We start from the raw sequence: 27,031 nt of genomic DNA, 5'->3' as shown, positions 1-27,031 counted from the left end.
TCAATCATCCATTTTCTACCCTTTCTGACCTCTAAAAGCGCATGGCTCAGTAAGCATTTTCCTAGATTCAGTGGATGGGTAACATGGTAAAATTCCTTGTTAGTGCCTTGGAAATTTGATACAGCAGTGTGTCACTGTGATTAGAGTGTCTGGGTTTTCTCACATCTTCTTTCTTTCAGATTTTAAATATTAAGCATGCCTGTAAATGGATGCCTTTGAATGCCACCTAGCATAAAATCACCCTGCTTTGAAATAAGCCAGCATCTAAATAACGTTGCATTTCACTTTTCATCTATGTCTTATGGGGAAAATTTTTTAAAAACAGTCGGCTGGGCGCGGTGGCTCACGCCTGTAATTCCAACACTTTGGGAGGCCGAGGTGGGCAGATTACTTGAGTTCAAGAGTTCGAGACCAGACTGGCTAACCTGGTGAAACCCCATCTCTACTAAAAATATATAAAATTTAGTAATACTGGCCGGGCGCGGTGGCTTAAGCCTGTAATCCCAGCACTTTGGGAGGCCGAGACGGGCGGATCACGAGGTCAGGAGATCGAGACCATCCTGGCTAACACGGTGAAACCCCATCTCTACTAAAAATACAAAAACTAGCCGGGCGAAGTGGCGGGTGCCTGTAGTCCCAGCTACTCGGGAGGCTGAGGCAGGAGAATGGCGTGAACCCGGGAGGCAGAGCTTGCAGTGAGCTGAGATCCGGCCACTGCACTCCAGTCTGGGCGACAGAGCGAGACTCCGCCTCAAAAAAAAAAAATAATAATAATAATAATAATAAAATAAAATTTAGTAATACCTTTCAAAAAGGTCATTTTGAAGGATACCTTTTTTTTGTTTGTTTACAACTACCCTCATAAATTTACAACCTAAAATTGATTTATTCAGTCATCTAGAAAATTGGAGATACAGCTGAGCGCAGTGGCTCACATCTATAATCCCAGCACTTTGGGAGGCCGAGGCGGGCGAATTACCTGAGGTCAGGAGTTTGAGACCAGCCTGGCCAACATGGTGAAACCCTGTCTCTACTAAAAAAAATACAAAAATTGGCCGGGCATGGTGGCACACGCTTGTAATCCCAGCTGCTTGGGAGGCTGAGTCAGGAGAATTGCCTGAACCTGGGAGGCAGAGGTTGCAGTGAGCCAAGATGAAGCCACTGCACTCCAGCCAGGGCAACAGAGCAAGACTCCATCTCAAAAACAAAATGAAACAAAAAACTCTAGTCATGTATATCATGTCAGGTTGTCTTTATAGATATGTCTTTATGCTATATTGAATTAACTGCTTTTATAAGCAAGCTAAAAAAATAATGCCAGTAAGAATTATATCCATGATCCTTGTGCTAGGTTTAAGAACAAGATAGAGACAAACACTATGTATTTCTGATGCTTTCAGGTGAGTGGCAGTGTGATGAGTGTTTATAGTGGAGACTTTGGCAATTTGGAAGTAAAAGGAAATATTCAGTTTGCAATTGAATATGTGGAGTCACTGAAGGAGTTGCATGTTTTTGTGGCCCAGTGTAAGGACTTAGCAGCAGCGGATGTAAAAAAACAGCGTTCAGACCCGTAAGTACATTTTAGAGTCACCTACCTTCTCTTAGTTCTCAAATTGTCAATCTTTATAGGAATTGGAAGGAAATAAAGTAATCAAAGAGGAGGGAGGGTATGTGTTAAAAGGAATGTTTGAAAAGTTGGGGGAAAATGCTGTTTTATTCTATAAAACATATGTCAAGCATTAAATTATAAAAATCATAGAGAAGCACAAAATGTTTCAACTTGGAAAGGACCTTTGGGGTCGTCTTGTTCAGTTCCTTCATTTTACAGATAAGAACGCAAGCACCAGAGAAGACAAGTAACCCATATATGTGAATTCAGATAGAAGCAAAATGAGGAATGAGGACCTGAACCTGTCTCTTTCCGTCACACTCTCAAACGTTTTACAAAATTAGGGACACATGGGATACACTTCATAATGCTCAGTGGTATAAAAATAGTTAAGACTCTAGAATGAGTATTTTCATATTTAAATTATATCTTACAGAACTTTAGGGGAAATTGCTAAAATTATTTTTTTAAATCACAGGTTTGATTGCACTTCAGTGTTTTTTTTTTGCAAACGCTGAATGGTATTCCCCACTTATCCCTATGCAGCAGTCTGATTCTTATTTTGCTGAGACAAGCCCAATTCTTTTTTCTTATTCTTATTATAAAAACAACTAAGCTCAACATCCTTTATTTTTTTAACATTGAAGATAACTTGACTAGGTATTTACTAAGATGAATTTATTTCAAAAGACAGTAACAAAAACTTAAAAATACAGCACCAAAATGTTTTCTCAGAGGGAACCAAACTAACAGATTTAAGCTCTATGTTGGAAGTGTGTTTTCTTCTTCTTCTTTTTTTTTTTGAGACGGAGTTTCACTCTTGTTGCCCAGGCTGGCACGATCTCAGCTCACCACAACCTTCGCCTCCCGGGTTCAAGCGATTATCCTGTCTCAGCCTCCTGAGTACCTGGGATTACAGGCATGCGCCACCACACCCACCTAATTTTGTAGCTGTGTGTGTGTGTGTGTGGTGGTGGTGGTTTTTGTTTTTTGGTTGTTTTTTTGAGACCAGCGTGGCTCATGGGGTTTCTCCATGTTGGTCAGGCTGGTCTTGAACTCCCGACCTCAGGTGATCCCCTCACCTCGGCCTCCCAAAGTGCTGGGATTACAGGTGTGAGCCACTGTGCCTGGCCTAGAAGTGTGTTTTCTGCTCCTTTCCACCCCTGCATATTAGTTAAGGCCAAAGGAAAAAAGGAATTCAGGAAATGTTTGTTCAAAATCTTCAAAACAATATTAAATAATCAATTCCATTAAAATCCTTTACACATTTAAGTATAAAGGTATTGGTGGGAAAATTTGTTATTCACTGCTTTTCTTAGTGTCATGAAATAATTATTTCTGTGGTCAGTTTTCAATGTATTTAAAAAACTAGATGTGGAAACATCACTTTTATTTTCTTTGACTTTCTTGTCTGTTCAATTCTCCTTTTTAGATATGTAAAGGCCTATTTGTTACCAGACAAAGGCAAAATGGGCAAGAAGAAAACACTCGTAGTGAAGAAAACCTTGAATCCTGTGTATAACGAAATACTGCGGGTATCTATGAACTCTCTCTATAGGAAAATTCCAGATGGTGACCTGTTTACCATGTCTTCTTGGGTAGCAGCTCTATAGGATAAAGTCAGTCACCAAGAGAGGAGAAAGAAAGGAATACAAATGTTCTGAGACTGTTTTGTTTGAGACAAAACACCATGAATGTTGTATACATTATTTAATTCACTCCCCATACGTACACTGGCAGGCTGGTATTGGTATCTGCATCTCACAGATGAGGCAAATGAAACTTGGAGAAATGAAGTAACTTATTTAAAATCACACAGCTTGGCTGGGCGTGTTGGTTCATGCCTGTAATCCCAGCAACTTTGGGAGGCTGAAGCGGGTGGATCCCTTGAGGTCGGGAGTTCAAGATCAGTCTGGCCAAAATGGTGAAACCCTGTCTCTACTAAAAATACAAAAATGAGCCAGCATGGTGGCAGGCACCTGTAATCCCAGCTACTCGGGAAGCTGAGGTAGAATGGCTTGAACCAGGGAGGCGGAGGTTGCAGTGAGCTGAGATCATGCCACTGCACTCCAGCATGGGTGACTAGAGTTAAAACTAGAGTGAAACTCTGTCTCAAAAAAACAAAACAACAAAACAAAAAAAAACCCACCACAGCCGATAAAGTTGAGCATTGCAACCAGAATGATCTTCTAAAAGCACAATTCTGATTATGCTATTTTTCTGCTTTCTATAACCCTTAGGGTCAAAGCAGTCTTTCTTAACATGCACACCAGTCCCTTCACAACCTGAACTCCAGCCTCAACTTTCCTCTCTCATAGTCTTTATTCCAGTCACCCTGAATCCTTTTCTATTATTTTAAGGAAGTACATTTTCTCACAATTCTGTGAATTTCTGTTCTTTCAGGCTGGAATATTCTTCCACACATTATTTCCCTAACTACCTCCTCCACTGTCTTAAATGCCTCCTCTTATGAGAGGCTGTACTTAACCCCTAAGTTCTCCTGCTGTCTGCTGCCTCGATAATCTTGCTTTATAGCAGGATATGTTAACAGCAGTTTAACTAGTGGTTTAATTCCTTGCCACTAAATTGTAAGTTCCTTGAGGGTAGGGAGCAACTCAGTGTTTTTTTTTGTAAACTGTGTGTCTTTGGGCACCTCAGATCTGCCAAGTGGGGATAATGCTAGTTTTCAGATTTGCAAAAGGAAGATAATAATAGTACTTACCTACCTACCTTAGCAGTTGAGAACAGTAAAGTAGTTAATTTGTGAAAGATCAGCACACATTAAGCATTTAATAAATCTTGATCCTTAATCTGGGATAGGTATTCAAAAAATGTTTACTGGAAAGATAAATGGACAGATGAATAGAAAGTATACTTGGCTCATACTCTTTTTCTCCCCCAAAACTACATCATGCTGTCTTAGTCATGACTAACAGATCATTTAAAACTAAAAATAGGTGTTATTCATCCCCTCTTTCTGAAAACTCTGTCCAAGTATTTGATCATCCTCTGGAAAAATAAGCAGTTAAATCAACACTCAGTCATCCATGGTCTGAATTAACCACCTGTGGAATTTTTGTAGCAAGTTTTTTTTTTTTTTTTTTTTTTTTTTTTTTTTTTTTTTTTTTGAGACGGAGTCTCGCTCTGCCGCCCAGGCTGGAGTGCAGTGGCCGGGTCTCAGCTCACTGCAAGCTCCGCCTCCTGGGTTTACGCCATTCTCCTGCCTCAGCCTCCCAAGCAGCTGGGACTACAGGCGCCCGCCATGTCGCCCGGCTAGTTTTTTGTATTTTTTAGTAGAGACGGGGTTTCACCATGTTAGCCAGGATGGTCTCGATCTCCTGACCTCGTGATCCGCCCGTCTCGGCCTCCCAAAGTGCTGGGATTACAGGCTTGAGCCACCGCGCCCGGCCTGTAGCAAGTTTTTAATTACAGTTTGACTATGATATACCCTAGTACCCTAGCTATTTCTGGGTCAGCTACGTCAACCCTATACTCGGGAAAAGCCAGATAATTTAAATGTTAAGCTCAGAGAAAGACAGACCTGCTACAACCACAATGGACATTCAAGTAGTACATCATGAAGCCAAATGGAAATTATTTTTAGATTAGAAGTACTATTGTCCTTTCCATGATTATATATAATTAAAGATTGACTACATTTGAGAGGAAAAACTGTTAGGATGCCAGCTCCTTTCTACTTGGCCATATGATGCAGGAAAAGACAAGTTTATTTATTTATTTTAAATACCTCATCTGTGTGGGACGTTGATAGTGGGGGAGGTGTGTGTATGTGGCAGCATATATGGCATATGGGAACTCTGTTCTCAGTTTTGCTGTAAACCAAAAACTGCTCTAAAAAGACTATTGTAAAAAATACCTTGTTCTTCAGTAGCAAACAGAGAATTGGGTTAAACTTGATTTGTATTTTAGACTGAATTTTATATTACATCTAGTCTAAAAATATTCAGCAAAAATTGAAAAATTGGCTTTTATTGTTAGAGAACTATTACCAACTTTGGTATTTGAGTCTTGGCTTGCTTTTCGAGAGTGGGGAAGCAAATGAGCTTTTATGAAAGATGGATTTTTACCTCTTTGAAACAAGACACTTAGAATAAGATGACTTTGCAATATTTTTGGGACTTGAAACTTAACAGATAAGAAAATTTGATATATACAGATGAATTTACTCTTCATCTGTGTGTCATAACCTTGGCATCAAGTAATGTTATTCATCATTTAATTTTCTTCTTTGAACTTCAGTATAAAATTGAAAAACAAATCTTAAAGGCACAGAAGCTGAACCTGTCCGTTTGGCATCGGGATACATTTAAGCGCAATAGTTTCCTAGGGGAAGTGGAACTTGATTTGGAAACATGGGACTGGGATAACAAACAGAATAAACAATTGAGATGGTACCCTCTGAAGCGGAAGGTGAGTCTAGAGTTTTTTGTTTGTTTATTTGGTTGGTTGATGTGGGGCCTGGTGTATAGGAAAAAGCTTAACTGCATTTAATTCAGAGCACAGATCTGTAGTTTGGGGTAATTTTAAACTAGAGAAAAAAAAAGAAAAGTAAAAAGGGTTATTGGGAGAATGTTTAAATCATTTAACACAAATGTTTCAGAGACTTCAGGAAGGTCTTTTAAATAATTCAGTCCTTTGAAATTTGATACTGACTTTTAGCCTAATATGTGGCTGAATTTTGATAAATGTTCCTTGTGTCACTTGAAACCAAAGTGTATTCGATGGTTAAAGGATGTAATGTTCTGTATCAATTAAGTCAGAACTGGTTCCTGAAATCTTTTGTATCCTCTTGGATTTTATGTCTGTGTGTACTGTGAATTATGCGTAGAGTTACAATTGTGGATTTGTCTTTTTCTCCTTTTAGATTTATTATTTTTGATTCACTGTATTTGAGATTGTCTTATTATATATACATACAACTAGAATTGTTATATTTTCTTGATAAGTGAACCATTTTATCATCTTGAAATTCCCTTTTTATGTCTAGTAATACTTATTGCCTTAAAATCTAATTTGCCTATATTTGTATAGTTCTATTAGCTTCCTTTTGATAAGAAGTTTGTTTCTGTCTTTTGATTTTCAGCCTTTTAACATTCTTGTAGTTCAGATATATTTTTATAAGCAATAGTTTTGATGTTTTTCCAGTCTTAAAATATTTGTCTCTTAATTGGATTACCCAGTCCATTTGCACTTAATGTAATTATTGACATATTTGAGTTCAAACCTAGCATCTTACTATTTGTCCTATTTTCTTATTTTCATAATTGCCTCCTTTGGGATTATTATTCCATTCTTTACTCTGTCTTAATATGTCAGTTATAGTTTATTTTCATTTTTCTTTATTAGTTCCTATGAGATTACAATATGCATCCTTGAATTAAAACTGTAATATAAATGAGAACTTTTGCCACTTTCAGAACAATGAAAGGAACCAAGAACATTTTAACTCCATTTACCCATTCTCCCATCCTTTGTGCTATTTTTGGTCATGTTTTAATTGTATATATTTTTAAGTCCCATAAGACATTACTATTATTGTTTTATACAGTCTGTTAATTTAGATTTAACCACATATTTGCCTTTTCATTGCTCTTTCTCCTTTCCTGGATTTCTCCATGGAGTTGTTTCTTCTGTTCAAGACTCTTCTTTAGTTTTACTGTTAGTGAGTATCTCCTGGCAACAGATTCTTTCAGATTTTCTTGGTATCATAACATCTTTTTCAATCTTTGAGGGATATTTTTGCTCTGTTGCTAGATTGACAATTATTTCTTACAGTGTTTTGAAGACGGCACTTCATAGTATTTGGTCATTTCTGTTGTGAAGTCAGCTATTAGTCTTATTTTTGCTCCTTTGAAGGTTATGTGTTCTTTTCCAGACTTTAGGATACTTTTCTTTGTCTTTGATTTTTAGCAGTTGTACTATAATGAGCCTAGGTGTAGTTAATTTATCCTGAGGTTTGGGGTTCACAGAGCTGCTTGAATCTATCTATGTTTTGGTATCTTTCATCACTTTGAAAATTTACCAGCAATTATTTCTTCAAATATTACTTTTGCCTCACTATTTTCTCCTCTCCTTCTGGAAACTCCAATTACAAGTATGTTATACCTTTTTATTCTGTCCAATATGTCTCTTATGCTCTTTTCTGTATATTCTTTTTTTCTTATATTTCAGTCCATTTTTTGATAACTTGTACTACAATTCAACAATTTTACTTGCTGTCTATTCTGTTGTTAAAAACCATCTACGATTTAAGCCAATCTATAATATAAAACTTATATTTTCAAAAGTATATTTTCTTTTAACTGTTTTGATTCCATTTCTCTCCTAAAATTCTCTATCTTAACACTGTCTTTATAAATATAGCATGCAAAGTTATTTAATATATGTACTTGAAAATTTCAGAATCTTAAAAATTTGTGAGTCCTGCTTATCTGTTTTTTAAAATCTTAGTTTGGATGCTTAGTTCTTTGTCTTGATATGCCTGTTCATTTTTTAATCTTATGTGGGGTGTTGCATATGAGAACTTTCTAGGAATAATTTGGGAAGATTTACTTTTGCTTCTGACAAAGCAGGCATAGACCACCTTCATTTAATCTGGGAATGAACTGACTTTGAAGCACAAGCCCAGTTTTCAAGTGATCTGGTCTAGTTTTTGTTTGCTCATATTCCTAGGCTAAGGCCCTTCAGAGATTACAACTGAAAGCCATGGGAAGTAGTTCTCAAAATCAGCATGCATCTGATTCACCTGAAGGACTTATTAAATCACAGATTCTGGGGCAGGATGTGGTGGCTCTCACCTGTAATCTCAGCACTTTGGGAGTTTGAGGTGTGGATTGCTTGAGTCCAGGAGTTGGATGGAGACCAGCCTGGGCAACATGGCAAAACCCTGCCTTTGCAAAGAAATTAACTGGGATTGGTGTTATGCACCTGTAGTCCCAGCTACTCAAGAGGCTGAAATGGGAGGATCACTTGAACCCGGGAGGTGGTGGTTGCAGTGAACTGAGATCATGCCATTGCACTCTAGCCTGGGCAACAGAGCAAGACCCTGTCTCAAAAAAAAAAAAAAAAAAAAAAAAAACCAGATTCTGAGCCCTATTCCCAAGATTTATGGACCCAAGAATATATGTTTTTTAACAGGTTCCCCAATGCTGCTGGCCTAGAAACCATACTTTGAAAACCACTGGTTTAGAGTGCTTTTCCAGTGCCATTCCTTCTTGGCAGGCCATGGACTCCAAGTTTTGTCTCTCCAGCCTCGTGAAACTGCTAAAAGTCCTGCTCACCTTTTCAGTCTCTTTCTGTTAGGCTTTTTATGTGCTTAGTTTGGCACTACTTAAATGCCTCAAAGTGAAAAGCCTAGAAGAATGTCAGACTCTAAGATCTTGTTCATTTGAGTCCCATCTGTATTAATACTTACTTAGCACTTTGAATTTGATATTTAAAATCCCACCTTTTAAATTGTTCTTAGTTTAGGGGTTGATGTGATCCAAGCTAGTCCATCATAGTAGGAAGTGATAAATATAAATAACTAATACAAATCATAACTTAGTGTCTACACAACAGTGGAACTGTTTTAGTTCCACTAAAGAAATGGTTCTCAAATGTTATATCAAAATCACATGAAGCACTTATTTCTAGCCCTACTCAAGACCTGAACTCCTCAGAAGATATCAAAAGCATCTCATTTTTAACTGGCTACCATTATGTTTCTGATACATACCCATGTTTTGAAAATAAAGCTCTAAAGAGCCCGGATTTGAAAGTAGAACTATCTTATACAGGTTTAGCATCCCTAATCCAAAAAGTTCAAATCCATAATGCTCCAAAATCTGAAACTTTTTGAATGCCAATATGATGGCACAAGTGGAAAATTCCATATCTGACCTCATGTGATAGGTTGCATAAAGTTATTAAAAATATTATATAAAATTACCTTCAAGCTATGTATGGGAGATGTATATGAAACATAAATGAATTTTGTGTTTAGACTTGGGTCCCATCCCTAAGATATCTCATTGTGTGTATGCAAATATTACAGAATTCAAAAATCAAATCCGAAATCTGAAACATTTTTGGTCCCAAGCATTTCAGATAGGGAATACTCAAGTGTAATTGAAAATAACAGATAGAAATTTTAAAAATTATTGTTCACTTTGGGAGGCTGAGACGGGCGGATCACGAGGTCAGGAGATCGAGACCATCCTGGCTAACACGGTGAAACCCCGTCTCTACTAAAAAATACAAAAAAACTAGCCGGGCGTGGTGGCGGGCACCTGTAGTCCCAGCTACTCAGGAGGCTGAGGCAGGAGAATGGTGTAAACCCGGGAGGCGGAGCTTGCTGTGAGCCGAGATCCGGCCACTGCACTCCAGCCTGGGTGACAGAGCAAGACTCTGTCTCAAAAAAAAAAAAAAAAAATTCTTGTTCAATCTTTGTTGTACTTACAGACTTCCTTGCATTTGGCCTAAAATAATCAGATTAGTGCAGCTTTGAAAATGTAAGATATAGCCTTTTCCCCCTTACTTTCACACACTGTCTCATACTCCTTCAAATAAAAGGAATACAAATAAATTGTTATATATGCTGGCTGAATAGCTAACAAAATATTTGTATTTTGATTAAGATTCAAACATTCTAAGAAACCTCTCCCATCTCCAAGAAAGCCATTCTGGTTTCTTCACCATCTTTGAGACTAAAGGCCTTGAAATATTTTCTGGGTATCCTGCAAGATTTTTCAACATATACAGCCTAGCTTTCCCAGGTATTAAGGCAACAGTCTAGTTCTGATGCAGAGATAAATTTTAATCCAGAGCACTCATGAGTGACACATGGTCCCAGAAATGGGACAGATATGGTTTTCTAATAGGACCTGTACCAACAAACAGGATGAAAAGTCTGTCTCACACCTGCTGACATTTCTTCACTTTTCAGACAGCACCAGTTGCCCTTGAAGCAGAAAACAGAGGTGAAATGAAACTAGCTCTCCAGTATGTCCCAGAGCCAGTCCCTGGTATGTAATGATTTTCCATTCAGATTTATTTCCTTTCCCTATGGTTCTCTTCTCCCAGTATTTATTATGCATTTTCAAAGGTGAGGCCCTAAACAGACTTATCAAGTTAGTAACATATAGACCAATGAGTCTATTCACAGTTGTAAATAAGAAAGTTCTTTTTTTGTTATTGTGGCAAAAACCATAAAATCTACCATCTTCACCATTTTTAAGTGTACAGCTCAGTAATTCTAAGTATATTCACACTGTTGGGAAACAGATCTCCAGAACCTTTTCATCTTGCAAATCTGAAACTCTGTATCTGTTAACCAACAATTTCCTTTTCCCCTACTGCCAGCTTTGGTAATCGTCATTCTACTTTCTGTTTCTATGAGAAAATTCTCATTTTTTTTTTTTTTTAGTTTAGTTTATAGTCCTTAGGTTTCACCTCACTCTCCAAAAAGTTTGTATCTGCACAATATGAATGACCTGTATTCAGAATTTGTGTATTCCTGTGTTCAGAATTTGGACCTATTGATAGTGCTATAAGAATAAAACTTGAGTGTTCTTTTTCACAGGTGGGAATTAGGAGGACTCCAGAGAACTTAAAGCTCATTGGCCCTCCACTCTCAGGGTCTTATTAAGAGATAAAGCTTTTCCCTCAAGATTATCAGTTGCCTCCTTGTCAGGTCTTCAGCCCAGTTAAGGAGCAAGAGACTAGCAGGAAATGAATGCCAGCCAGCTCCTTGATCCATTTCCCAAGCGAGTTCCCCCAAGTTAGTCTTTTTAAGAATCTGTATGAACATTATGGCTGAAATCAGGGGTTGTAAACTCAAATGCTTTCAGTAACCAGGCAGTGAAGCTAGTGAGATGGAAGAAATAATTGATGGTGAGGATAGTGACTGAACTAAAGAAAAGCATTCTGATGTAGTTTATACCGCCCACACGAAAAGAAAGAATTAGAGGGCAAGCAAAGCATATTTTCAGGCCAGATTGCTGTCAGACTACCACCTTGTAACTTCTGGATTTTCCTAAAACGTAGATTCTTTTGCATGTAATTTGTATTCTAACATTTAAAGTCAACATTCATAGAAACCCCATTTTCCTTTTACCTTCTGTCACTTGGTAGTAGAGGGCAGGGGTATTGTGTGTTGTGATGGGTGCCACCATGTCTAAATTTTTGCCCATGTAGTTTTTATTCCTTGAAATGGCTTCCTCTTCTCCTCAACCTACCAAAATCTTAGACGAAGCCCCATTTCCTCCATAAAGCTTTTCCTAACTATATTAGATCTCACTGATCATATCATCTTCTAGAACATTGCAGTAATAACTTGGAGTTTCACTGTATATTACATTTTTATCATTTTATTTGAATTATTCTCTCCAGCATAACTATAAACATTTCCCAAGGGCATAGATTATTTCATGTATTCTCTGTATATCTAATGATGTTCCTAGCATAGCATAGAGATGAGCGTATGATAGATGCTCACTAAATACTGTTTGGTTGACTGATTGAGCTAACCCAGTCAGAAAAATCTGGTGGCATTCCTCTGTTCATATGAACCCAGTCTAGACAACAATTTAAGACTAAGCCAAGTTCTTAGTAACTATCTGCCCATAATATTAACTATTACATATGTACATACAATATCCCTATAAAATGTGTAACCACTCTTGACCGGGTGTGGTGGCTCACCCCTGTAATCCCAACACTTTAGGAGGCTGAGGCAGGTGGATCCCTTGAGCTTAGGAGTTCAAGACAAGCCTGGGCAACATGACGAAACTCTGTCTCCACAAAAATTTAAAAATTAGCCAAGTGTGGTGGCACATGCCTGTAGTCGCAGCTACTCCGGGAGGGCTGAGGTAGGAGGATCACTTGAGCCCAGGTGGTTGAGGCTGCAGTGAGCCATGATTGCACCATTGAACTCCAAGCTGGGTGACAGAGTAAGACCATGTCTCAAAAAAAAAAAAAAAAAAAAAGGTATAACTACTCTTAAAAATGACTACCTTAGCCAATACCTGTTTTGGGTACTTTACACTCAAATATGTTTTAAATGGCTTCCACTAGCACCAGTTGATATTGATATTAATATTTGGAAGGTATATGCATTTCATTGAGATGTTTTGAATATAACTGTAAATGAATGATTCACATTCCTGATGTCTGATTTTGTTGAACCAAGAAAACCTCAAATGAACGATATATGAATGATGTAATACTCTGTACTTACAGTCAATATGAATTATTTGTATAGAGTTGAGTTCAGTAAAACCAGATTATGAAAGACTTAGTTAAGACTGTATAGATTTAATCAGTTCAGATGATATCATCAAGTACTAGCTAGTATCTCCGTGCCAGAACATTTTTAGGCTGACAGCTTTGGATGCAGTATTGCCAAGAGAGAACTGGCAGTGAAAATTTTCTCTTCTTTTTCTATTATAGGTAAAAAGCTTCCTACAACTGGAGAAGTGCACATCTGGGTGAAGGAATGCCTTGATCTACCACTGCTAAGGGGAAGTCATCTAAATTCTTTTGTTAAATGGTAATAGTATTGATAACTCTGTCTGTATCAGTTCTATAGCCTGGCCTTTGCTGGTTAGTTTCAGTTCTCTATATTTGTAATGCTGACTCATTATTCATAATTTAAATGAATTTACTTGGGATAATGGAAACAGGAATTGGAGGAATCTATATCATGAACTCTTAAGGCTTCATTTAGCTTTAAAATCATAAAGTAAGAGGTCAAATGAAACTAGAGACCTCATACTCAGTATGTAATGTCTTCTAGGGAAAACATCTGTTGGTGAGGGCAATAATCAGTTCAAAAGTTTATTAAATTTCTAATGGTAAGATGTCACACCCCTTGACTCCTTTATGGAGAGGGAGAATTCCTTCCCTCCTTTGTCCCACCTGTTTTGTGGCCTATTTGCAAAGGGTCATTGTATGAGACTACACATATATGGAAAATGATTTGTTAATCAACCCTTACTAAGAGCTTGAGACAGTCTGGGTTTTTAAACGGCAAACTCTTCTCTGTTATACATATAAAGTGGCTGGCATCTATTAAATAATAACTAAACAGATATTAGTGCACTCTCCTAGTTTCTCTAATTTTATTTATATGTAGTCTACCAGAAGACCAACTGTAGCTTTTTAAATATATGTGACATATATCTGGTAGGGCGAGTTGTCTCACACCTCTAATTCCAGCACTTTGGGAGGCCAAGGCAGACGGATCACTTGAGCCCAGGAGTTCGAGACCAGCCTGGTCAACATAGCAAAACCCCTTCTCTATTAAATAAATAAATATATATGTGACATATATCCAAGTAGCATAGATGATATTATTTATGATTTTTCCCTACACGTACTGTTTATAGATGTCAGCTGGTGAGATTTTTTTTGGCTCAAGTCAGCCTCATTCTGAGACCAAGTCAGTCAGTCACATTCTGAGACCATTCACAGACCTTCTTGCCTTGTATTGCCACTTGTATTGTCTTATATTGCCACTTATAAGAGGCATGGTAGGTTAAAGTTCATTTAATTGTTATCATAAATGAAATGTAAGTGATTGTAAAAAAAAATTATGTGATTTATTTCTGAAGTCAAATCTAGCAATTTGGAGTCTTCTTTTTCTATTCTGTATAACACAAATGTCTTAGGCTATCACAGCTAATCAGGATAGCCTGTGCTTCCAAATTTTAAAAGAATCCTCAAGTGATTACTAGCACGTTAAGCACTTACTAAATGCAGGCATGGAGCTAAGTGTTTTGCATATGTTATTTAATTCTAATTTTGACCTTATGAAATCAGCATCACCATTCCCATTTTATAGATGAAGAAGCAAGTGTCTGTGAGGTTGAGTAACTTTCCCTAAAATGCATACCCAGGAGGTAGCAGAGTCAGGATTCAAACCAAGTGTAGCTGACTCTAGATCCAGAGTCTTTTCAGCATGATATGTCCCTACCCCAAACCCCACTGTCTGCCAAACCACCGCCGCCACCACCACTATCTCTCCACATCTTTTCCTCCATTGTCAATCTTTAGTAGCTGTGTTGTTATGTATTGAAAGCATGAATGTTCACTATCTTACTAAAATGCTCCCACAATTGTGCCTCTTTTTGTAGTACCATCCTTCCAGATACAAGTAGGAAAAGTCGCCAGAAGACAAGAGCTGTAGGGAAAACCACCAACCCTATTTTCAACCACACTATGGTGTATGATGGGTTCAGGCCTGAAGATCTGATGGAAGCCTGTGTAGAGCTTACTGTCTGGGACCATTACAAATTAACCAACCAATTTTTGGGAGGTCTTCGGATTGGCTTTGGAACAGGTACTGTTTGCTACATTTTTAATTCTCTATGAGCCAAATTTTTCCAGAGATACTGGAGGTTTGTTTGTTGCTTTGCTTCTTCCCAGTGAAAACTGAGATATCCTGAAAACAGATATCTGTTAAGTATAGTGAAATAAATGAGTAAAGAAATGTCAGATTGTGTGCCAAGGGCTCCAGATACGAGGATTAACAGGGTGAAGTGTCTGTCCATATAGAGCTTAAGTTATTGTGGCAGTGGCAGGGACAGAAAAGTCTTCATCACTAGTCTGCCCTGTAAAAATATTTATAGTCCTAAATGTATGCTTTGAGTAATAACAATAACATTTATGGAGCACCAGTCACTGTATTAAATGCTTTATTTACATTATTTCATTGAATCCTCACAAGTCTATGAGGTAGTTACTAATGTTACCCCCAAAGGAACTGATAGTTCAAGAAAGTAAGTAACACAGCTACAAAGTGGCAGAGCCAAGATTCAAAATTGAGTCTGTTAGACACTAAAGCCTCAGTCACACTAACCTAGAGCTCATCCAGTGTCATCTCCAACCCAGTACAGGAGTCCTCCTAACTCCCGTATTCCCTGATGAATTTTCGTCTGGCCTTTACATTAACTTGAAGAAAAATCATTGCTCTGGGAATTATGGCAATGATCACAAAAATGGAGTCACTCAGACAGTTGAACAGTTCTTCCTTATATTGAGTTTCACATCTGCCCTCCCAGTGAAGAAAGCTCTTCTTAGCTTCCACTGGTGGTTATAATTAGGGAATGACTTTCCCTCTTTTCCCCACCCCCAATGAGCTGTTTCTTTATAAATACAAAGCTTCCTTTTTTCAGGTAAAAGTTATGGGACTGAAGTGGACTGGATGGACTCTACTTCAGAGGAAGTTGCTCTCTGGGAGAAGATGGTAAACTCCCCCAATACTTGGATTGAAGCAACACTGCCTCTCCGAATGCTTTTGATTGCCAAGATTTCCAAATGAGCCCAATCCCACTGGCTCCTCCACTGAAACTACTAAACCCATGGAATCTGATCTTGAAAATCTGAGTAGGTGGACAAATATCCTCAATTTCTATCTATTGCAACTAAGGAATACTACACAGCATGTAAAAGTCAATCTGCATGTGCTTCTTTGATTACAAGGCCCAAGGGATTTGAATAATAACAAAATGTGTAATTTGTGACTCTAACATTAAAGAAGATATCTGAACAAGCTAGGAAAATTGAACGTCTGCTGCTGCTTCAAAGAAAAAGTTGCCCCAGAGCATTAAACATGGGGTATTGCTAATGAGCAAAATGTTCTTGTTTGCCATCATGTGTTTCACACCACAATTCTGTGCCACAGTTAAGAGGGTCTGGTACCCTTGCGGGACCTTTGTAGGTTGTGGGAAAAAGTTAGCAGAAAGATACTCAAAGTGGGGCGGGGAATGGAGACAGAACATCAGTGATGATAAAAAAAAAAAAGGTGGATCTTAAGAAACTATTTACTCTGCAATCTCTAATAAAATGTGGAATTCCATGTTAGGACAATGAGACTGAATTTACGGGTGTTTTCTGCCTTGAGAAAACAGGCAGTTAAAACAAGCCTCAAATGTATTTTAGTGCCACCCACTGGCCATAGGTAAAATTCAGTTGTTGGCTTGTTTTGACTTAATTCTAAGATAGGTCTCAAGCCTGTATTTTTATGAGTTTATTTTTTTAAAACCCTGCATATATATGATTGTTTTTCTTATAACTTTATTATATGAAAGCAGCATAAGAGTAGTCACAAACATGTTTTACAACAAAGTTTTAATTAGAATGTAAGTTGTTCAGTTATACTGTACTTCTTATGTATGTAAAATTTTCATAAAGTATTTTGTAAAAACCCTTAGAATAAATTATCATTTGATTTAAATTGTATTAGAAAATTAGCCTGACTTCTCATTTTAAATAAAATATTTTAGGAATTCTAAACATCTAAATTTCCTAACAAGGCTAATGAACTTCTTCTGGGCTAATATTTCTACAGTCTTCACTGCAGTTCTGGGAATCATCTCCCCTAAGTGGGCAACTTTGGCTATGTGATTAAGAGTAGGATTTTTATTTTTATTTATTTTGTTTTAAAGGACATAGCAGATCTCAAGTATTTTTTTTTAAGTAGTTAAAATGCTTTGGGGATGATTTTAGTATATGAAGCACATTACTCTTCCTTAGGACCCAACCAGCTTAATTTTCTCAAAACAAGCACTGATTTAATGTAGGTTCAAGAAAGCCTGAGTGACAGGTGAACTTGGGATCTTACAACAAGCATCTCATAAATGTCATTGAAAACAACTAGAATACTTGCCTCTTTTCCCAAACAGATACTAGAATCTTCTACCCACTTGCCAATAAGAGCAACTAACCTAGGTTAATGCCCTTTCCATTGTCTCCTCAGGTCTTTTTTTTTTTTTTTTTTTTGAGATGGAGTCTCGCTCAGTCACCCAGGCCGGAGTGCAATGGCGTGATCTCAGCTCACTGCAACCTCCGCTTTCTGGGTTCAAGCAATTCTCCTGCCTCAGCCTCCTGAGTAGCTGGGATTACAGGTGCCCACCACCATGCCTGGCCAATTTTTGTATTTTTAGTAGAGATGGTGTTTTACCATGTTGGCCAGGCTGGTCTCGAGAATTCCTGACCTTGTGAATTGCCCACCTCGGTCTCCCAACCCAGGTTTTTTATTAGAGTGCTTAGTCCAGCTCTATTTCCCGTTCCTGCTGTGAACTCAAGGAAGGGCAAAATGAGCTAATTAGAGTCACACTTCTAGAGCACAGTGGCAGAAGCACAAACGCTGTTCTGGCTTCTGCCACATCATAGTACATGTGACTTTCTCAGCCTTTCTTTCAGTTACCTGTAAAACCAGCATCTGGCCAGCTCTGGAGCACTAATGAGATTGGCTTCATTATCTCTCCATCTAGGACCAGGACTGCCTGCCTTGTCCTATCCCCCGATCCCTCATCTTCAAAACACCAAAGTGGACAATAGAACCCCCCACCTTCCTTGCATCTATCCGCAGCACTTCTGACTGACTCAAGAAGTCCAAGGAGATGTTTCACATGAAAAAGAAAGTGTAAATCATAAAGTGAATCTCTCCTGGTTCAAAAGGGAGGCCAAGTGTGAGCTTCATGCTTTATGAAATGTAAGCATGTCTGGGTGTGGTGGCTCATGCTTGTAAATCCAACATTTTGGGAGGCTGAGGCAAGAGCATTGATTGAGGAGTTCAAGACCAACCTGGGCAGCATAACAAGATGCCATCTCTAGAAAAACTAAAAAAATTAGCCGGGCTTAGTGGTGTGTGCCTATAGTCCTGGCTACTTGGGAGGCTGAGGTGGGAGAATCGCTTGAGCCTAGGAGTTTGAGGCTTTGATTGTGCCACTGCACTCCAGCCTGGGAGACACAGAGATATCCTGTCTCTTTTTAAAAAATGTAGGCAACTTGAATTCTTTAGTGAACTCAGGTTGACATGCTTTTGAGCCAGTATAACTTTTAGGCAAAGACCCTGCTGAAACTTCAAAGTACATTTTTTAAAGCTGGAGGCATTTTCTTGAACTACATATTTTAGGGCTTTTTTTTTTTTTTTTTTTTCAGAAGCCCAACTGCAAATAAGCCAGAAAGGAGGATTTATTGGAAATATACTAGGTTAGGTCACAGAATAAAGAAGTACTGCAGGAACCTAGGTTATTTTGGGAACCTGCAGGCTGGAACCAGAAACTCAGATGGGATCTCTGTCCTTCAGGGAGTGAGAAATAGCACCTCAGCCAGGTTCAGCATCACAACCTCTCAGCTAAAGCACTTCTTTTTCCTAGGTTCAGCTTGAGAGACCTATGGTGGAAACTGGCCAGATCTGTGTCATATGCCCACCTATTGGACCATTCACTGTGGATGGTATAATATGATTCACCTAGCCTGGGTAATGTGCCCACGCTGTGGCCAAAGGAAAATGGTTCGTTATTAGAAGAATGGGATGTTATATAGACACTGGTGAAATCAAGAGCTAGGCATGCATGCAATTTGTTTCTACCTCAAGTGAAAATATTTCAAAATACCATTATTTTTAAAATGAAGTAAAATTTCTAAGGGTCACTGCTGACTCTTTTCAGAGAGGCCTAAATTCTTCCACTTACCATGACTGCTGTAGCTTCTAAGTAGGTGGTGAGGATCCTGGGAACTCCATGGACTTCTCACATGGTCTAGCAGTCCACCCAAAGCATGGTTACTGTTAACCTAGGCTAGCTTCTTTCAGAGATGCCTACCACCCTTCCCCTCAGCTGTATTTTCCAGGGAACTTGCTTAGACATCTTTTCAGATCCCTGACATCCATACACACTATAGGAGTAAAAAGCCCCAAATACCTCCTTCCACTGTACTTTCATTCCCATTCTGCTTTGGGATTGCTCTCTCATCTACTCTCATCTTCACTCTCCCAGGCTTATTGACTAGTTTGTTTTATAAAAAAACATGTCCCCACATACTTGATTCAATCACAGACTATTCCCTCTATTTCTTTGGCTGGCTTTTTCTAAAAGAACTGGTTCTCCTTCAACCTTACAAAAAGAAGACTCACTCTCTCACACCCAGTACTTCAATCAGGATGTGGGATCAGATTTCAGATCATTGCTCCTCTCTCTTCCTGTAAATGTTTCTAAGGCTGTGTGTTGTCCAGCCTTAGAAAGGAGTACAGCGTTATCAGGAAGGGAGTACAGTGTAATGGTTAAGTGACCTCCAGAAACAGGCAGCTTGGATTTGAATCTCAGTTAAACCACTTAGTAGCTGTGTGACCTAGGTCAGGTTATCTAACTTCTTTGTGTCTCATCTGTAAAAAAAAATAATAATAAAAATAAAGAAAAAAAAAGAAAGGGGGGACATTGTGCCTACTCTATAGGTGAAAATAAATGAATCAATATAGTGCTCACTTTTGACAGATAGCATTCTATAAATGTTTGCTGTTATGATTATCCCTTCCACTCATTCTTGTCCTCTACCATCCTTCTCAACTCATTCATTGATGACCCGGGCACCTAACTCTACAGCATATGAATGTTCATCAGACACCCTGGCTTCTTAGTTCCTTGACCTCCTCAATTTGAATGTCCTTAACCTCTATTCCTTTTCAGCCACACAAATCCATGAACTTCCTTGTAACTGGGAAGTTCTACCATTGAAGCATTAAATGTAAACATCCCACTCTGACCAAAATCTTCTATGCTCTCAGCTTTCAGTTCATTATTCTGTAACATTATTTTTAAAAGTCATTGTGGACTCCATCCCTCAAACCCCTATCAGTCACCTCCCACTATCACTCCTCTATCCAGTCAACCACTCTCTTGCCACTAGCCTCAAAATTTTTGCTTTCTTTTTTTTCCACTGTTACAGATCCCATCCCCACATAAATTCAGTGGAACTACCCTGTCCTTGGTGCAAACTGTGGCTGGAGAAAATCACACATCCACCCTGTCTACAATAGAGATGAGAAATAGATGGAGAAATAAAGAGATCTGGTGGCTTTGCATCTGCAGTTTTGGTTCTTGGGGTCCTACCTAGTTCCTGCCACTCCTGCTTTGACTCTATGAGCTCCTTCAGTGCACTTTCTGTGAGCCAATATATTTCCACTTGCTTAGCTAAATTAAATTGGGTTTCTATTAAAACAATCTTGACTAATATTCCCCTTCCATCCAAGACTGGTTTTGTATCCCTTCTTTGTGCCTTCAGTAACATCCAGTGTTTACCACTGTATTTTTTAAAAGAGTGATATCTAATTTTATCCATGATTACTTTAGCAGTGGCCACACTGAATTGTTGTTATCTGTTTATCTGTCTCTATCACTAAACTGTAATCATCCTGAGAGTTGGGACTTCAATCTTAGATAGAATAGTTTCTTAGTCTATGTGAGATGAATGAATGATCAAATGGACAAATGAAGTGTGATCTAAGATCATGGGCTTTGGTATCAAAAAGATCTAGACTTGAATTCTGGCTGTATCACTTATTCTGTGGGTGACATGAGATAATTTGCTTAACCTCTCTGAATCTTGGTTTCTTTGTTACCTGTAATCTATAAAATGTGGATAATAATGCCTACCCTTCAAGAATATCATTAGAATTAAGTGAAAGATGTACAAATAAATGCCCACTACCTAGAAGAGCTCTGTAAATGGTAGTTTTAAAAGGGAGGGAGGCATGGAAAGACGTGAAGATAAGTGGAGAGGACTCATTGGTCACCACTAGGGAGAGCACTGGTCACCTTGGATCTCTGGGAAGGGAATATACAGGATACTTTTAGGAGGGTAGCTAGAAAAAAAGATTGAGCAAAGAAGACAACCACGACAGAGAGGAACCAAAGTGATTACTAAACTAAGTTATTTGAGGATAGTGACCATATCTATTTTATTAATATATTTTTAGCACCTAGCATTGTAAACAACCTTGCAAATATTTATTGAATAAATGAATGAATATTGATTAGTATCTTATCAGATTCTTGGCCTTGATAATCTATAGATGTATGTTATTTAAAATAATGTAAATACAAATTTAATAGAAACGGGTATTAAAATATATTTGCAAAAAAGAAATATAAGCTTTTTTAAATGTGGAAAATTTAGCTGGACATGGTGGTACACACCTGTAGTCCTAGCTGCTTGGGAGGCTGAGGCAGGAAGATTGCTTGAGCCCAGGAATTCAAGACTGCAGTGAGCTATGATCACACTACTGCACTCCAGCTTGGGCAACACAGTGAGACCCTGACTGGTATTAAAAAAAAAAAAAAAAAAAAAAAAAAGGTATGTATATTTTTTGAGTATTTTTCTGAATTCTTTTCCTCCCCTTTGGAAATATATTTTGTGAATTCACTTTACGATATCAGACAATCATATAATCAAATAAAATTTTCAGTGTTTGTAAGACCCTTTTAAGAGGACCATCCTAACTCTCTAGTCATTTGCCTTGAAAATGACTAGATGAGCTCCATTTAAGCATATGAAGCTTGAAATTTAAGGAAAAGGACAGAAGAGAAATGTGGAAAAATTACAAATGTTTAATTCACATTTTTAAAGTCTTTGGAACTCACTTCACAAAACTTCAATATCCTATTGTTTATGTAGTTGTTAAAATTTCAGCTTAGGAAATTTCCCCAGTCCTCAGTCTTGGTTTCCATAGATAAGAAATTCAGGATTTGAAATATGAGACATTGATCTTTGACAGTGAGGGAAAAACCTGAAACTCTTCTTTCAGATTTGTTTTGCTCCCAGTGAAATCTGAAGCATTTAAAAATTCATCCCATATCTATATTGACACCCAAGGTTTTTCCTTATCATAATGACTTGGGAGATAGTAAGTCTGACCACCAGAAACTGTGACCACAGGAATAGTCAACTCTTTTCCCTACCCTTAATTTTCACAGGATTGAAATCATCTGAATTTTAAGTTTTGTATTTTGCCTTTTTCAGTTATATTTCTAACATAAGACTTTTCCGTGTGATTAAAAATTACCTATAAATGTAATAATGTTTAGTGGCTGCACAGTATTTGTTGTATGAATATATCATAATTTTTGTAACCATTCCTCTTTTTTTGAACACTTGGGTTTCCAACTTTTAGTTGTTACAAACCACACTACAATGAAAAGTTTTGAGCAAAATGTTTTATTTCAGATTATTTCCTAAGCAAAGGTCTCCCCAAAAGAAGTACTAGTTCAAAAGCCATAAAAATATCTTACTTTCTCAATACCTACTGTCAACTGACTTTCACCAACAGTTTAAGAGAGTGCCTATTTCAATATGCCTTTCCAGTCTTGGCTAGTCTTAAGAGAAAAGTTTTTGACTAATTTGATACATGAAATTATGTCTAATTTTAACTTGTATTTATTGGATCACTGTAGAGGTTCAATTCTTGGCCATTTTTGTGAATTGTTTTTCTTTTTAGATGTTAATGTTTTGTTAATATGCATAAAATCTTTATTTAAAAAATGTAGTGTCTGGGCTGGGTGTGGTGGCTCATGCCTGTAATCTCAGCACTTTGGGAGGCTGAGGCAGGTGGATCATTTGAGGTCAGGAGTTCAAGACCAGCCTGACCAACATGGTGAAACCCCACCTCTACTAAAAATACAAAAATTAGCCGGGTGTGGTGGTATGTACCTGTAATCCCAGCTACTCGGGAGACTGAGGCAGGAGAATTGTTTGAGCCCAGGAGGCGGAGGTTGCAGTGAAATCGAGATCGCACCACTGCACTCCAGACTGGGCGATGGAGGGAGACTCCATCTCAAAAAAAAAAAAAAAAAAAAATGTAGTGATGTAGTGTCTGTCATATTATGGATATTTTTCTCAATTTGATTTTTACCTTCCGCTTAATACACATTTATCTGAATCTCCCCCATGTGCCAGGCACTAGTCTAATTATCAAGGATGAAATAGACACAGTCCCTGCCATTAAGGATCTTACAGTCTAACAGAGGGAAGCTGGCAGATAAACAGTGACTGCAATAAAATTTTCACATCCTCCACCATAAGTACAAATAGGCTATAGTGGATGCACTAAAAGACATGAGTGGCCAATTGGACATGTCGGGGCCAGGAAAAGGCTTCAGAGATGATTCTTAACTAAGAATAAAAAGCTTTACTAGAGTGACAAGGGACAAAGTAGGAAAGTCATTCCAAGCAGAGGAACACCAAAAGATAGGGCCGGAGAGCTGGTTAGTGGATTTGGGTTTGGCTTCAGTAGTTGGGTTTGTCTGAGGAGTAAAATGTCAGGAAAATCCAGTAGAAGAAAGGGCTGGAGAGACCTCAGAAGTCACATAATTTTAAAAATCATACATAACTTTTTGAGTAAGCTTTCCCTTTCTGATCTTACATGTTTAACATTAAAAAAAAAAAAAAAAATCCTTCCTAGCCCCAGAGATTTGATGTTTACCTTCATTTTCTTCTAGTTTCTGTTTACATTTAATCTATCAGGAGTTGACTTTGGTATATAATGGCAAACTTCATTTGGATCTTATTTTTTCTGTTTTAATGTTTATATGCTTCACTAAACTTCCTTCTGTAACCTTACTTTAATAATGGGTAAAAACAGGGGGTGTTAAATATCTAATAAAGAGTATTTATGCCCAGGTGGGGACAATGCTAAGGACAACAAAATAAATTTCACTGGGGTTTGCTATTTTAATACTTAAATACCAAAAGGGAGCTGTGCCAAACATCAGGGGTGCAGATATGCAGCCTTTTAGGGTCCTGGCTCTCAGAATACCACTACTACTTTGTATTCATAGACTGCAAATTTTTGAGGAGCCAACCATTTTTCCACAAACAGTAATTTATTTACACCATAACTGAAGAGGGGAGGAGGAGAAATATATCATTGCCTGCTTCATTTGTTTACTACTACCAGAAATTAGGTGGAGTCAGGCTTCCTCCCCTGATGCCGGCTGGAGATTGAGTGGGGTTGGCATCTCTCTGCTGTACCGGCCAGACACTGAGACAGTTGACAACTGAGAGCTGTGATTGGTTAGAAAGGCAAAAGTAACCCTACCAGATTGGCTCTGGACTCCCCCAGATTCCCCTGTTGTTACTTCATAACATTCTGAAGACCTGTCCACCAATCACAGGACTCCTTACTGGAAAAACCAACTGCTGGGGAGTGCCAAGAGTCCCTAGCAACACCCTGCAGCTTTTGAAATCTGAGGGGAAAAGACAGTAGTCAGCCCTTAGTGGATGAGAGCACCTATGCCCCAGAAAGAGCAGGCTCCCAGGATGGACACCTCGCCCCCTGAAGAACGGTTAGAGAAGCAAAATGAAAAACTGAAAAACCAGGAAGAGGAGATGGAGTTTAAGGAACTGGACGATCTGAGGGAAGCCTTGGCAAACCTCCGGGGACTGTCAGAGGAGGAGAGGAGCGAGAAGGCTATGCTTAGCTCCCGCATTGAAGATCAGTCCCAGCTCATCTGCATCCTGAAGCGGAGGTCAGATGAGGCCCTGGAGCGCTGCCAGATCCTAGAGCTACTCAATGCAGAGCTGGAGGAGAAGATGATGCAGGAGGCTGAGAAGCTCAAGGCCCAGGGTGAGTACACTGGGAAGCTAGAGGAACGCTTTATGACCCTAGCAGCCAACCACGAGTTGATGATCCGCTTCAAGGATGAATACAAGAGTGAGAACATCAAGCTGAGGGAGGAGAATGAGAAACTGAGGCTGGAGAATAGCAGCCTCTTCAGCCAGGCTCTGAAGGATGAGGAGGCAAAAGTATTACAGCTCACAGTCCGGTGTGAGGCCCTCACTGGGGAGCTAGAGACGCTGAAGGAGAGGTGTGCTCAGGTTGCCTGCCAGGCACAGGCGCGGGAGAAGGAGCTGCTGGAGCTACAGAGCCAGCAGGCCTGCACCCACACCAAGGAGACAGAACAGCTGCGCAGCCAGCTGCAGACTCTCAAGCAGCAGCACCAGCAGGCTGTGGAGCAGATGGCTAAGGCAGAGGAGACACACAGCAGCCTAAGCCAGGAGCTGCAGGCCAGGCTGCAGACCGTCACTAGAGAGAAAGAGGAGTTGCTGCAGCTGTCCATGGAAAGGGGCAAAGTGCTTCAGAACAAACAGGCAGAGATCCGCCAGCTTGAGGAAAAGTTGGAGATAGCAAATGAGGGCAGGAAGCATGCGCTGGAGCGGTTTAAGCAAGAGGCAGTGGCTGTGGACAGCAACTTGAGAGTCAGGGAGCTTCAGTGCAAAGTAGATGGGATCCAGAAGGCCTACGATGAACTCAGGCTGCAGTCTGAAGCCTTCAAAAAGCATAGCCTGGATCTTTTAAGCAAGGAGAGAGAACTCAATGGCAAACTCCGCCATCTGTTTCCATAAGCAAGTCTCTGCTTCCTCTGGCCTGCAATTCAGAATTCAAATATTTGTGTCTTAGCATTATGGCAAGAGTAAAGATGATATCCCATTTATTATACTTTTAAACACAAAAGGCAACTCAAAGAAAAGCTACTTTACTATGATATTGTTGTGATTATTGTAAAGCCATTATTAATTTTCATTTCTACCACCTAGAATACACAAGATTTGCCAGATTTCCTTCTGTGCCTTAGAAATCTTAAATTTACTAGTAGTATCTTCTCCTACCCATAACTTATTAATTCTCAACCTCAGATATCTTCATATATTTTAGGATTTTAAATTGGCAACTTCTATGATTTAAGTCAATCTAAATGCAGTGAGATGTGCCATTGTGAAAAATAATTAGCACAATTACCCATTGTAGACAGTTAGGCTTATAGTCTCCCATAGTTGAGATTGTAAGCAAACAGTTATCAGCATAATCGCGTGAATACTTTGCGGGAAAAAAAATTGTCTGACTTTATTTTATTTTGCACTAGCTTGGAAAATGATTGAGATCAAGTTCTTTAACAAAGTGGGTCAATTTTATTCTATATTAGCAATATGATTCAAATAAGTTATATAAAACCATTTTTATTTTTTCTGCAAGCTTAGGTAATATTCCTTTTTTTGTTTTCTCAAAAAGAGAATTTAGATGTGCAATAATGCAAATATCAGTAGCTTAATTTAATATTGCAAAATATGCTAATAGACAATTAGACAATTTGGGGTAACAAATCATAGCAGACATGATCTATAGAGTAACTCAGAAATTGTTTTCTGTTTCTATTAGCATTTTTTTGTAATTAAGTTTTTGCTTTTTTTAAAAAAAATCTAAGCTGAATGTGTATATGAATGCTTGCAGCATTTTTGTAGTAATACCTACATTTTGTAAGAATAGTTATAAAAGCATAGTTATATATATATATATATATATATCCATGAAAAGTTCTTTAAAAAGTTCTCAAAGGTATATTTTCTTATCTTCCTGTAATTAGGTATTGACATATAAACATTATTATGAATACCTCTCAAAATAGATTGTAATGTAATATTTTTCTCACCCATTTTGGTGAAGGCTACCAAGTTACATAATGAATTTACTTAAAAAATATGACTTGGTGCCTTTTTAATAAAACTATTTCCAAGCAAGTGTTACCTTACCTCAGGTAATTTTTTACACCCATTTTTTCACACTTCTATTAAGATTATGCTATT

General features: G+C 38.4%; 2 protein-coding genes across 17 annotated transcripts in view; both read left to right on the top strand.

The window, feature by feature from the left end:
• Window positions 1-16,914, top strand: part of SYTL2 (synaptotagmin like 2) — a 122,472-nt gene extending 105,558 nt beyond the window's left edge. For 11 of the 16 annotated variants that reach the window (XM_033206443.1, XM_033206444.1, XM_033206457.1 and 8 more), the window contains 7 exons: window positions 1,401-1,570; window positions 3,042-3,144; window positions 5,870-6,040; window positions 10,557-10,635; window positions 13,061-13,160; window positions 14,746-14,951; window positions 15,787-16,914. In XM_033206443.1, the coding sequence (XP_033062334.1) occupies window positions 1,401-1,570; window positions 3,042-3,144; window positions 5,870-6,040; window positions 10,557-10,635; window positions 13,061-13,160; window positions 14,746-14,951; window positions 15,787-15,932 (975 nt within the window). In that variant the 3' untranslated portion in view covers window positions 15,933-16,914. The remainder of the gene's footprint in view (window positions 1-1,400; window positions 1,571-3,041; window positions 3,145-5,869; window positions 6,041-10,556; window positions 10,636-13,060; window positions 13,161-14,745; window positions 14,952-15,786) is intronic. The other 5 variants (XM_033206446.1, XM_033206445.1, XM_033206458.1 and 2 more) reach the window with 1 other exon arrangement.
• A 6,328-nt stretch (window positions 16,915-23,242) lies between these two features.
• CCDC89 (coiled-coil domain containing 89) lies at window positions 23,243-26,007 on the top strand. Its single transcript, XM_033206431.1, has one exon. The coding sequence runs from the start codon at window positions 24,671-24,673 to the stop codon at window positions 25,793-25,795; it is 1,125 nt and encodes a 374-aa protein (XP_033062322.1). The 5' UTR covers window positions 23,243-24,670; the 3' UTR covers window positions 25,796-26,007.
• Window positions 26,008-27,031: the final 1,024 nt, after the last annotated feature.

The sequence above is a fragment of the Trachypithecus francoisi genome, unplaced genomic scaffold, assembly GCF_009764315.1.
Source record: "Trachypithecus francoisi isolate TF-2019V2 unplaced genomic scaffold, Tfra_2.0 Lachesis_group8, whole genome shotgun sequence".
Lineage (NCBI taxonomy): Eukaryota > Metazoa > Chordata > Mammalia > Primates > Cercopithecidae > Trachypithecus > Trachypithecus francoisi.
The sequence above is the reverse complement of the archived record's forward strand: the minus strand, read 5'-3'. Positions and strand labels throughout refer to the sequence as shown.

Excerpts from the sequence above, each read along its gene's own strand:
- CCDC89 (XM_033206431.1), top strand. The coding sequence starts at position 24,671 with ATGAGAGCACCTATGCCCCAGAAAGAGCAGGCTCCCAGGATGGACACC.